The sequence below is a fragment of the Saccopteryx bilineata genome, chromosome 1 (genome assembly GCF_036850765.1).
Source record: "Saccopteryx bilineata isolate mSacBil1 chromosome 1, mSacBil1_pri_phased_curated, whole genome shotgun sequence".
In the NCBI taxonomy this organism is placed as follows: domain Eukaryota; kingdom Metazoa; phylum Chordata; class Mammalia; order Chiroptera; family Emballonuridae; genus Saccopteryx; species Saccopteryx bilineata.
The window spans coordinates 83,199,132-83,212,305 of record NC_089490.1 but is presented as its reverse complement, the minus strand read 5'-3'; the positions used below and the strand labels follow the sequence as shown (position 1 = coordinate 83,212,305).

At 58.1% G+C, this 13,174-nt stretch overlaps 1 protein-coding gene across 4 annotated transcripts in view; it reads left to right on the top strand.

Annotated features, from left to right (window-relative positions):
* PRR5 (proline rich 5) overlaps positions 1–13,174 on the top strand; it is a 52,526-nt gene extending 39,352 nt beyond the window's left edge. For 3 of the 4 annotated variants that reach the window (XM_066255678.1, XM_066255686.1, XM_066255669.1), the window contains 6 exons: positions 64–112; positions 1,431–1,488; positions 5,725–5,816; positions 6,206–6,346; positions 9,148–9,283; positions 10,827–13,174. In XM_066255678.1, coding sequence (XP_066111775.1) covers positions 64–112; positions 1,431–1,488; positions 5,725–5,816; positions 6,206–6,346; positions 9,148–9,283; positions 10,827–11,293 — 943 coding nt within the window. In that variant the 3' untranslated portion in view covers positions 11,294–13,174. The remainder of the gene's footprint in view (positions 1–63; positions 113–1,430; positions 1,489–5,724; positions 5,817–6,205; positions 6,347–9,147; positions 9,284–10,826) is intronic. The other variant, XM_066255693.1, reaches the window with a different exon arrangement.

The following is a 13,174-nucleotide window of genomic DNA, read 5'->3' as shown; positions in this document are numbered from 1 at the left end:
ACTGCCAGTGTGTGGTCTCTGACTCCCACCCTCCCTTACTCTCCTCTCCTTTCCTGCCCACAGGCAGCTGCTGAAGACGGAGCTGGGGTCCTTCTTCACGGAGTACCTGCAGGTGGGTAGTCTTGCCCTCCATCGAGCTGGGGTTGCTGCCTCAGCTGGCCAGAAGGGACTGGGGTTCACCTACTCTCAGTGGACATATGGAATCCTAGGTTCCAAGGACTCTGCAGCACCGTGACTCACCTTGCCACCGCGGACAGTTGTGACAGCTAAGTGATAAGATGTAGGTGGAGTTTTGGCACTGTGCCTGGCACATGGCAGGACTCGGGGTCACTTTGTTACTCACAGTCCACCTCCTCCCAGAAGGTCAATGTGGGCCTCCAGACATCCCTGTCTGGGTCATCTCCCAGCCCCTGTGTCCTGAGCCGTAGGATGTCAGTGTCGCCAGGGCCCCTCTGTGCCAGGCTCTGCGGCACTTGGCGTACCCGGCTCCCAACCTGGGCAGTGGGCCTGCAGAGACACTGCACACACGGGCCCTGTCGAGGTCGCTGGGCGGCTTTATCGAAGTGTGACTCACATGACATATGGTGCACCCATTTAAAGGGTACAACACAGCGCTGTTTAGTGTGTTCACCAAATCATGTAACCGTCACTGCTGTCTACACCAGAACATTTTCACACCCCGCCAGAGGAACCCCACATTTACAATCCGTCCCCAGTCCGCTCCCCCACAGCCTCTGACGACCACCTGTGTGCTCTCTGTCTCTGATTCTTCTGTTCTGGGCATTTTGCGTGGCTGGAATCATACAGCATGGCCTTTTGTGTCCAGCTTCTTCTGTTGAGCACAGCGTTTCCGAGGTTCATCCGTTTTGGGGCAGGCATCTCTGTGCCTCGTTCCTTTTTTACAGCCAAGTAATATTGCATTGTCTAGATGCACCCCATTTTTGTCTGTGGGCGACACTGGGCATTTACACCTCTGGCTGTTGTGAGGGGTACTGAGGCCACATGGTGGTGTCCTCAGCAGGTGCTCAGGGCAGCATGCATGAGACCCTGTGGTGCGAGCCTCCCGTTCCTGGTGCAGCTCACAGACCATGCCCCAGTCACACAGTCACAGCCCCTCCTGCTCGAATGCTTCCCTTGTCGTGGGGTGTGAGCCTGCCTGGCTCGGCGGAAGCTCCAGCTCTGGCCTGTCTCTTGGGGTTGTCCCTGCAATCACTTCTTGTCTCGTGATAACCCCTGCTTGGGTCAACTGTCAGTGTTGTCCCAGGGCGAGCTGAGGCTCAGGCTCTGTGGCAGGTGGTAGGTGGGACATCAGTGAGTCCTTCTGGGCCTCAGCTGCATGGTATGGTGGACTTTTGGGGGCCCTACCCACCAGGAACCCCCCGCCCAGGGCAACCTCAGGGCTGTGACGCTGTCTCTGGTGTGCCTTCCAGAACCAGCTGCTGACGAAAGGCATGGTGATCCTGAGGGACAAGATCCGCTTCTATGAGGGTGAGTCTGGCAGCCCCGCAGCCGGGCCATGGGATGGGCCATACTGCTTGGTGGCATGGCTGCTAGGCACCATGGCAAGTATCAGGGATGGTGGCACAGCAGGTATTCCTGTGGGAACCAGGGCACTGCCAGCCTCGCCTGGACCCCCAGGGCTCCGGTGGTCAATGTGGCTCTCCTGGTTGGGAGGGCTCAGAGGGGACAGAAATGATAACTCAGGCAGTAGGGCTGAGATCTAATCCCAGGTGGGGACCTCATTGGGGAGAGTATCTGCCCCCAGTTTTCTGGAGCCCAGGAGGCCCAAGAGATGTCTGGGAGAAGGCCCTGCCTAGCCCCCCGCCCACAGCATGCTGGGAGAACCACAGGGTCTTAAAGCCCTGAGGAGTATCTCTGCAGAGGTTGGAGCAGGTCACGGACACCTGCGTGAGAGCAGCTGATGGGGGCTTCCTGCTGGACATGCCAGGGAGTTTTCTCTTTTAATGCCCACGCCCACCCCATGGGGCCCTTGGGTCATTGTTCCCATTGCACATCTGGGGACCTACTGTGTGCTAGGCCTGTGCTGGGTTCAGGTGCCATGAATGTTTGTGGAGCACCTACTCTGCACTGGACAGTAGGCACATGGTTATATTCTGCCAGACTCCATCCTGACCCTGCTAACTTACTGGGTCCCCCAACACCCTTGCGAAGGAGGTACCATTGTTGTAGCCATGGAACATATGGGAAAACCAAGTCACAGTGGGGACCAGTAACACCCAGGCCACGTGGCTGATAAATGGCAGCCTGGCTCTTCTCTCTGCTCCAGATGCCTTTTTGAGTCCTCACTCCCACACTGGCGAGAAGGGCTGTGAGTCTGTTTCGCAGAGGAGGGGACTGAGACCTGGTGGCCTGCTGTGCTGTGGATGAATTTGGAGCTGTGTGTCCCATTTCTCCTGCAGCCTCCCCTCCACTGTTAACATTGGGTGGGACCCCTGAAGCAGGAGCCCGAGAAGGGCCATGAGAAGCTCAGACGTGGGGGCTGGTGGGTTCTAGGCCAGCTTCCTGGAGGAGGCAGCAGTGAGGCCTGCTGGAAGGGGCCATGAGGATTTGGCACCTGGCAGAGACGCCCTCCCACGCCCCTCTCCTGACTCGGCACATTCCAGTGGTGTCTGCACCTCCCACCAGCTTCAGCCCAGGGGAGCTGTGATCGTCGGAGAAGGGGAGCTTTGTGTGGCTTGGTGGAGTCCTGCCCACAGTGACCATGTCTGCCAGGCCACCCAGCAGGGAGTACCAGCCCTGTCCAAACTCCCCAGGCCTCAGGTACGGGCATGGAGCCCCCGGCTGGAGGCCAGAGGACCTGGCACTCATTTCTCATCCAGCCACAGACACATCATGTCCCTCTGGCCTCAGTGTCCCTTCTTAGCACTGTTGGGTTGCCTGATCTCTAGCCACACGCTCAGGAGCTGTCAGGCTTCCAGTGTCCTTCAGGACCTGGATATAGAGGATACCCCGGCCCTGCACAGCAGGGCTACAGCCATTGGGGACACAGACAAGGACCAGACAGGAAAAGTCCAATCTGATGAACTTCAGGGTAAAGGGAAGCCCCCCGGGAAGAATGGATTGGTTCTACATTGGTGGTCAGGGTAGGGTGCATTGAGACAGACCCCCCAAAATGTAGCCTGTTCAGGATGACATCTGTCCCCGTAGGCCCATGCTGTGGGAGCAATACCCAATACCACACCCTGAGGGCAGCCTCAGGGGCCTCACCTTCCACCTCCCAACCCTGGTTTGGGTCCCAGGGAGAGCTCTTCCTATGCCTAGCCTTGTCCTCACCAGTGACTCGAATTGACGGGGTGTTGGCCCTCCCTAGTGGGGGCTTCTCTCGCCAGCCTCCTTGGAGGCCTTGGACATTGGCTCCCAAGCAGAATGGTTCCTGACAATGCAGCCTGGAAAAAGAGGTTCCTCCCAGGGGCTGTGTCTGAGGTGGTAATTTGGTGGTCTCAGCATGATAACTACATAATAGGATAACTCCAGCTGCAGCCAAGACAGCCACCTCCCTCAGCAGCTAGGCCCTGTGGTCATCGCTGTCCTTGGGGGTCTCCCCGAGACGGGCTAAGACCTGAGCCCACATCCGTGTGTTCTGGGCTGTAGGCCCTCCCAGTGGCCCTCAGCACTCTGAAAAGGAAGAGTGACATGCCCCATGGGGCAGAACCAGCTTCAGCCTCCGCCGGTAGTCATGACAACAGTGAGCCCTTCCTAAGCACCTGCTACATAGGAGCTTTCAGCCCCGTGCTAGTAGGGTAGTGATTGCACCCATTTTTCAGAGAGCCATACTGAGCCTCAGGATGTAGGACTTCTTCGGGGCCCCACAGCAAGGCTTCAACCCAGTGCGACCTGACGCTGTCACTCCTGACCACCCCAGCACCCACAGTCCCCAGCAGAGGGCCTGGCCTGCGAGCGAGGCCCTGTTTCCTGGCCTCAGTCAGTGTGCGGATTTGGCCCAGCCTGGACTCCATGTTTTACAACATCTTCTTTCCTCTGCGTTCCCTCTCCGGGGGCTGGAGAGTGGCTTGATCAGCGGACGCTGACCTGGCCCACACCCAGAGCCACCCCACAGCGGCCTAGGGAACTGAGCTGCCTTTCTTCTCGCCTGCGACCATGGGGACCTGAAGGGAACTTTGTGTTCAGACAAAGCCTCTGGGGCAGCAGGGACCCGCCTGTCCCGCCACAGACCCAGGTGTGGGCCCCCAGGGAGCACTGGGAGCTGGCCACTTGCATTTCTTGGGGGGTCGCAGTCAGGCTCTGCACCCTGAGAAGTGCACTGCTCCTTCCCAGGACCAGCAGAAATGCCAGCAGAGCTTCTCAGTTGCCTGCTTTCCATACATCCGCTTTTGTGGTTCACACAGCAAGGAGTCTCAATATCAGCAGACGGCCGCGCACAGAAGCCAGACCCCACCTCACCGCCAGCCAGGCTGCACTGGGCCTCCCGGGGCAACCCCCACCAGGTTCCCCTCCCAGAGCCCCAGCACCTGCACAGACCTGCGGCCCAGAGCTCAAGGAAAGTGAGGAGAAGAGAGGCCAAAGCTCTTGTCTGGCCCTCTTGTTCCCACGGAAACTGCCAGCAATGGGGCATGGGCAGTGCAGTCTGGGAGACCAGCCGGCTAGGGGCACTTTATTGTTCTTACCCCGAGATGCCCACCACACCCCTGCTGGTGGCTAGTCTGGCTGTCAGATGGGGGTCTGTTCCTCCCGGCCCCACCTGAACTCTGGTCTTTCCAGTGAAAAGGCTGGGCGTTCAGCACTTTGCATTTCTTGGGGGGTCGCAGTCAGGCTCTGCACCCTGAGGAGTGCACTGCTCCTTCCCAGGACCAGCAGAGCTTCCCAGCTGCCTGCTTTCCATACATCCGCTTTTGGGGTTCACACAGCAAGGATGTTGGTCACCGAGGCAGCCCATCCTAAATCAGCATGGGTAGCACCTCTTCAGGAAGCCCTCTGTGCCTGCAGTATCCACCTTCTTTCCTCCCCTCTTCTATCTGGGGCATGTTGTGACAGTTGGCCATGGTGTTTCTGTCTCCCCAGATTCTACCGCAAGCAGCCTGGGGTGGCAGGGACCTAGGACCTAGAGAAAAGAGATCTGAACCTCTCAAAAGCTTAGTCTCTTCACTTGCCCAGTGATATTACCCCTTGCCATCGTCCTCATAATTGCTGTTCAGTGTCCTGCTCCCTTGCCATGTAATGGAACTAGAACTGATTGGGGCTTGGCTGGGTCCCCGGTGTCAGACCTGGTACAGTGTAGTTCTGTAAACATCTTTCATATGGACAGACGGTGGGCAGAGAGGGGAAGGATGTACAGGTGGGTGGATGGATTCCCCAGCTCCTTGGTGTGGTAGTTAGTGAATGAGATGAGACAAGAACATGAGCTGAAGCTCCTGTTGGGGGCACTCCCGTGGGGTCCGGCACACACCAGCATTTCCTCTGCACCAGCCCCTTTTTGGTCCCATTGGCTTTGGGAGGTGGGCCTGTTACTGTCCTGTTTTATTAGTAGGGAATCTGAGGCACAGAAAAGTTAAGCAATGGGCACCAGGCCACTGAGCTGCCAAGTGCTCTGTGCCCTTGACCTCAGGGGTGCCTTGAGGGCCCGGAACCCAGCCCTGAGCTCCTGCATCCTCCTGTGGAAGGAGAGATGACATATGACATGGGAGGGGGTGCGGTGTCTGCCCAGTCGGCTAGGGACGGGCAGTGAACAGCTCCCTGTGCCCACAGGACAGAAGCTGCTAGACTCACTGGCAGAGACGTGGGACTTCTTCTTCAGTGACGTGCTGCCCACACTGCAGGCCATCTTCTACCCGGTACAGGTAAGTGGCCCCTGAGGCCACGGGACCCTGGGCCACGGGGACAGCCCACCCTAGCCTCACTCCCAGACTGCCTAGGATGGGGGTGGACATACCCTCCTGCCCCTCTCTGCCATTGCGGGGCTGTCTTCACCCGTAATAAAACCAAGCATTTTGTCCCTGGACCTCTCAGAATGTTTCCCACCCACAAGATGAACATTAAGGGATCTCTTTAAAGCCTGAGCACATAGTAGGTCATGCCCAGCACGTAGTAGGGGCCCTGTGTGTGACATTAACTCTTTCCTTGCCTGTGGTCAGTGGGTCCCCTCCCCTTTGGCCCCAGAACTGGAGGGGAGGCAAGGCATGAGTCTACCCTGACTGCGGCAGGTGGGCGCGGGGTTCTGTGTCCACAGGGCAAGGAGCCCTCAGTGCGCCAGCTGGCCCTGCTGCATTTCCGGAACACCATCACCCTCAGCGTGAAGCTGGAGGACGCGCTGGCCCGTGCCCATGCCCGCGTACCTCCTGCCATCGTGCAGATGCTACTGGTGCTACAGGTGGGCACAGGCCAGGCTCCCAGAGGCAGAGCCTGAGCCCAGGATCCCGGATGCTGTCAAGAGGGACCCGGGAGGGGACCAAGGAGCTGGACAGAGACATGGGTTCAGGAGAAGGCTGGCCTCCATCTGGGCCCATGGGAGCCCAGGAGCGAGACCAGGACCAGAGTTGTCCCTCATGGGCAGGGGGCTGGGCGTGTACACCCCTTATCACTCAGCCACTGGGGCTCTGAGCCACCTCCCTGCCTTACACCCCACAGTGGTTCTGACACTTCTGGTGCAGATAGCCTCCATCCAGAGGGCGGCTCTGGGGAGGGGGCAGCTGCAAACTGTTAGCAGCCATACTCCCAGCCTCGGGGGTCAGTTACCTTCCGAAGATGGGGGGTCGGATTGGCCCCAGCAGCCTCCACTACAGAAGGGGCCTTTCTGCTGCACACTGAGCCCTGTGGCAGGCACACCACTCTACAGTTTGCTGGCTCATCTCGTTGTCACAGGACCAGCGTAGGCACTGTCAGCCACCCCATTTTACAGGCAGAGAAATAGAGTCCCTGCCAGGAACCTGCTGGCTTACAGCTAACGAGGCAAGGAGCCTGGCCTCGCCTGAGCCTGACCAGCCCCGCAGCCCTGTTCCTTGTCTTGAGTCCCCCATGCACATGGCAGTCTTGCTAAATTAGGGTCTGTGAGGTTGGTCCTGGGGCTCAGGGCAGCCGGTGGAGATTCCAGGGCAAGGAAGGGCCAATGAATGTGGAGGTGTGAAGGCTCGGGCTGCACTGCTGGGAGCTGTGGCCGTCCTGGCCGCTGGGGCGGCAGGGATGACAGGGTCAGACCTGGCTGTGTTAAGCTGGGGCCTTGGGAGACTTTTTCTCTCCGCCTCTTTTCTCCTCTGAGTGAGGGAGTAAGACCGACCTGGCAGGGCAGATGCAAGGATAATGGAGGGAAAACCGGAGGTAAAGCCAAAGCCCTCCAAGATGCTCCTAGGAGAGCCAAGGAGTACGGTTGCACCTGGATCCCATGAGCCCAAAAGCCAGGAACAGCCATGCATCTGGGTGCACACAAGTAAGGCAGCCCCCAGACCCCCGTTTCCTCTCTGCCACAGGGAGCAGAGATCAGACTTCATAAACAAGTTCTGGGAGTGAAAGGACGTAACGTTCATGAGGAGCCCAGCACAACTCGGTGGCCTCACCCTTGCCCAAGTCACTGTAGGGGCCGGAGACAGTTCCGGGGGCTCTGGGGTCCTTTACGTTCAGCCGGGTGACTTACGGGGCACCCGTGGAATTCTGCCCCCTCCTTGTCCAAACCCAGCTGGATCCATGGGGGTCTGTAGTGATGTTCTTTTCCATTTATCTTCCTGTTACCGATCCTGATTTTACTTTCATTGTGGTCTGAGAGCAGACATAGTATGCTTTGTATTTAAAAAAATATAATTATGGAGGTGTTTTACAACCAGAATGTGGTCTGTTTTGGTGACTGTTTCTTTGGAGCTTGAGGAGAATGTGTAGTCTTCCATTCCCGGATGAAGTAGTTTATAGATGTCAATTCTGTCTGGTTGATTGATGGCATTGTTCAGTGCAACTGTGTCCCTCTGGTGTCCTGCCTGCTGCTCTGTGGTTCTGAGAGGGGTGTTGAAGTTTCCAGCCACGAGAGTAGATTTGTGTTCCTCCTTGCAGTTCTGTAGGGTTTTGCCTCCCACCTCACCCCACCCCATCCTACCCCATCCCACCCCCGTAGTTTGGTGCTCTGTCATTAGGTGCATGTTTGTAAAAGGGTTGTGTGGCATCTTGGATGGTTGACCCCTTGATCGCTATGGAATGACTTCCTTCATCCCTGTGATATTCCTTGGTCTGGAGTCTGCCCCATCGGAAAGGAATACAGCTGCTCCTCCTCTGTTCTGCTCAGTGGTAGCCTGGCGTAGCCGTCTCCTCCCTTTCCTTCTAAAACCTACATGTGCCTTCAGAGTTTGTGTGTTTCTTGAAGGTAGCATAGAGCTGGGTTCTCTTGCTGTCTTGGACTGTCATTTAACATTACTGGAGTGTATCTGGTCCGTTACTGACTGACAGCCCCCTGAAGAGTGATGTCATTCACGCAGTCAGGTATCATTCACTCAGCAAGCACTCACTAAAAGCCTGCTGAGTGCCGGGGGTGCTGGGGACACAGATCCTGCTTCTATAACCTGCAAGACCAAGGAGGTCCTGTAGGCAGCCTCGTTCCTCAGGCTTTAGCTCAACTGGAACTGGAGGAGGCGGAGATCCCTGCAAAGCTCTGGACAAGGGGAGGTGTCTGCGAACCAGAGGAAACCCGGCAGGGGAAGCAGCGTGGAGCACGTGAGGAGGGTCAGCTGTCAGGTGGATGGGCCTGGATGGCCCACCTTGAGTATGGACCCAGGCCGGGCCCCACAGGGCACCCTTTCCTGCCTGCAGCTCTCCCCAGGCGAGGGAGTGAGGGCAGGAACCCTGGATGAATGTGTGTCCCTACTGGACCGCCACAGCCTCTAGGAAGCCGGCGCCTAGGGGACTCTCTCCCAAGGGGCAGGCTGCAGAATGCCCAACCTCACTTGGCCACTGAGTCCTTTCCCACAGGGCACCATGGTCTTTCAGACCCACAGCTGCTGTGGGCAGTGGGCAGCTACAGAGGGTGTCAAAGCAGGAAGGGGTGAGGAAGTCTTGGTTGGCCCTGTCCTCAGGACCAGGGCCCCGCGGGAATGAGAGGAGGGACAGAGCATTGGTGGTGGCTTTGTGTTAAGCACGCGGGTGAGGGGAAAGGGAACATGCTGTGCAGTGACCCTCTTGCCTCCCCTCCTCTCGCAGGGTGTGCACGAGTCCCGGGGCGTGACCAAGGACTACCTGCGCCTGGAGACACTGATCCAGAAGGTGGTGTCGCCCTACCTGGGCACCTACGGCCTCTACTCCAGCGAGGGCTCTTACACACACTCCTGCATCCTAGGTAGGGTCACCTGGGCCTTGGGCAGGAGTGGGTGACCCCTGGGCCCATCCACCTCTACCTGGATCCCAGGCCATGCGCTAGGCCCTGAGGAGGACCCAGTGGGCAGATACCATAAATGGTGGTCTGATGACTGCCCTGACAGCCTAGGAGTATCCTCTGTGTCCCCGAGGGTATCACAACCGTGCTCAGGCCTGAAAGTCCGGAATTGGCCAAGCAGAGCATACAACACACAGCAGAGCCCTGGAAATCCTGGCTCGTTTGGGGAATCTCAGGAAGGGATGGGGTTGGGGGGGGCTGGCATCCTGGGGTTACCTGGTGTGTCCACAGAAGTCGGCCCCATTGCTCCTTTAACAGACAGCCCATTGGCTCCTTCATCAGTAGGAACTGAGCACCTGCTATGCACCTGTTCTTGGTCTCAAGTTTGGTAGAGACCAAACCCTACACTCATAGGCTCCTGTTTGCCGGGGAAGGCAGACCAATGAGTGTACAATCTCCCGATAATTCCCCAAGGTGTCCTGTGCCCAGGTAACATGAGGGCCGTGGGCAGGGAGCTCAGGGAAGTCCTGACTGGGAGTGACTGCCAAGTTGAAGGACCTGAAGGAGCCTGTCCTGGCGGGTCGGGGGGATGTAGAAAGAGCATCCTGGACCAAATGGACAGCAGTGTAAGAGGTGTTTGGGTATGTCCCCCCCTTATTTAGCATGCCCCCCCAAACCTGCTGTTGTCAAACCCGCCTACCAGTATTCTCAGCTCAGATGGGGCCCTGGCAGCTGGAGGAGAACTTTCAGATGCTCAGGTTTCACGTGGCTCTGCATGACAGGACGAGGGCAGGGTGAGGAGGGAGCCTCACCTCTGGTCCCTGAAAAAACCCCTGAGCTGCTCACCACACTCACCTCTGCTACCTGGTGGCACTTGGTGGAACTGCATGAGCCTGAATAGAGTTGGAAACCTGTCCCCTACCCAGCCAGCCTCAGCTGCCCTGGGGTCTTCTCCCGCTCTCTGGGGGCTTTCATAGCACTCAGAATAAAACCGCAGTGCTGATGTCATGTTGAAGAGCCCCTTGATACGCTGTGGCACTTACCACTACCTAACCTGTGGACCACCCATCTGAGTTTGTTGCCCCACGCCCACACACACTAAGACTCTAGGTCTGAAGACGGGCTGTTTTTGCCCAGGAAAGTGCTGGTGTGGAGCATGTGCGATGATTTGTTGACTTTGCACGGGTGGGGAGACAGGCAAGTGCACGTATGAAGCCGGACAGTTGACTTAGCCCCAGAGAGGCTGGGGCGGAGACGGGTGGGAACCCGCATTCCTCCTTCCCACTGGCCACGCTGCCAGATAGGCACCCTGGCACCCGTCAGGCCTCTCCTGTAGCTGCCCTCCGTGCACAGCTGGGTGCCCAGTCAGTGCACATAGTAGGAGCTGCCTGGCATCTGGCAGAAGGAAGGGCCTGGAACAAATGTCCAGGTTTTCCGAATGGCCCCCTGGTCTGTGTCCTCTGGCCTCTGGTGCCTGACTCCTGTCTGTCTGTCCTTCTCTCCGCAGAGAAGCACTTCCTGCGTCGCTCCCGCTCGGGGGACATCCTGGCCAAGAACCCAGTGGTACGCTCAAAGAGCTACAACACGCCGCTGCTGAACCCTGTGGCGGAGCACGAGGTGGAGGGCTCGGCGGCCGGGGGCGCGGGCGTCCGCAGGCACTCGGTCTCCGAGATGACGTCCTGTCCCGACCAGGGCTTTGCCGACGCGTCCGGCCAGGGCCCCACAGGGGACTTCATACCCTCCCCCAGCCCCCAGCCGGGGCCCTGCCCCAGCAGACTGTACCCTCCCACGCAGCCGCCCGAGCCCAGCCCAGCCTGCAGCTCCCCACCCTCTTCTAGCCCCGAGAACCTGGTGGACCAGATCCTGGAGTCTGTGGACTCGGATTCTGAAGGCATCTTCATTGACTTTAGCCGGCACAGTGGGTCTGGGGCCTCTGAGTTTGAGGGGGCCAGGGGCCGGCAGAGCATCGTGTGAGGGCCTTGTGTTTTTACTGAGCCCAAGCGTGTGCCTGCGTGTGTGTGCATGCGTGAGTGGGTGCGTGTGTACGTGTAAGTTTTTTACTCTGTCCCATCCAGTCCCCAGTCAGCCGCAGCCACTTTGGCACCTCCCTCTTTGTTGGAAAAACCATTGCCGTCCCAGCCCCAGCACCACTCTGTTCTGGGGTGTCTGTACTGGTGGCTTCCTCTGTCTCCTGCGGTCACCAGGTGCACAGTTCAACCTCACGTGTGTGGAAGGGGTGTCACTACTCATTCCGCCTGCCAGCCCGCCCCAGCACCCCACACCCACACCCACAGAGACTGTGAAAATGGCAGCTTGGTCAGGCCCCCAGAATGATCCTCAAACCCACCTGCTCTCTGCGTTCACCACAGCACGACCTGTAGGTGACTGTCCCAGACCCTTGGAGCCACTGCCATCACTTAGCCAGGGTGGCAGCAGGCAGGAAGACGGTGGAATAAAACTTGTCAACCCTGTTCCCAAGCATGTCATGCTAGGCTCCCCTCAGAGACCTCACCTCACCTCACTGGAGCCTTCCCCTACCACTTCTGGGGGAGCAGGTTCCTGTTACCTAATTTCTACGTCCCATCTTGCTAGAGGGGCCAAGTGACCCTAGACACAGGAGCCAGGAAACTGGACAGCTTCTTGGGAGCTGCTGGGACCCTGAGGGGTAGAGGCTGGGTACAACTCATTGGCCCTGAGCATGGGGTCTGGCCCCTGCTGATGCCCCAGCACAGCCTCCGGGGGGGGGGGGGGGGACCGGCGACAGCTATGTCATTCCCCCTCTCCAAATCCCCCCCACACACACAGGTGGTACTGTCCTCCAGCCCACCAGTTTCTGAACCTTAACCTGGGGAGGCTCCCTGGCTCATCCCCACAGTGGCATTGGTGCCTTTGCCATGGTCTGGGTTGTTCAGTCTTAACCCTCACACACACACATGCACACCCCTGCCCCACCCACGCCAGGTTCTTACACAGCAGGATCGGCGATCCTCTTGCCACCTCTCACCTGCCCAGAGAGCCGTCCTGTGAATGCCATCTGACCATGCAAGTCATTGGAGACACTTGCCTGCATCCACTATAGTCTGTCAGTCTGCTCAGGGTTGTCACAGACTCCACAGCCTGAGAGACACAAGAGAAGTTCATTTCCCAGCCTTGGGGCTGTGAGTCCCAGGTCAGGGTGGCAGTGTGGTCAGGGTCCAGTAACAGCCCTCTTCCTGGCTCACAGACGGCAGTCTTCTCACAGGTCCTCCTGGTGGAGAGCCCCCCCCCATACGGACGCTGACCCTGTTGATCAGCCTCCACCCATGACCTCATTTAACTAAGAGACCCCATCTCCAAATACAATCACACTGATGGTTAGGGCTTCAACATAGTAATTTGAGGGACACAATTCACTCCACAGCACTCTGGTGAGTGATGGGCCCGTTCTGGAAGGTGTCCGCGGAGGCAAGAGCCCAGCCAGGTCACAGGAGCTTAGCACCCTTGACTGCACCTTCTCTGGACATTTGTTTGGGGGTGTATGTGTGTACCCTAAAATGCCCTAGGGCATGGGGGTGGCCTCTGGAGTGCCTGCTTTGCTCCTGCTGGCATCAGTCTATAGGAGGCTTTCAGAAAGGTACACGGCGCGCTGGGGCCTAGGAATCACCGGTGGGAGGACTGCTCAGAGGAGAGAGGAGGGTTTCCACCAGGTAGAGAAACTCCCTACAGTAGAGGGACCCCCTGGAGAAGGAAGGAGAAAAGCTAGGAAGTGAGATGTGCCAAGGGGAGGCCCCTCTAAAGTTTTGACTCCTGATTTTCCTTTTGACCATGGAAGTTATAGTTGACCTATAATTAAAAAGAACTGAATATAACCCCCCC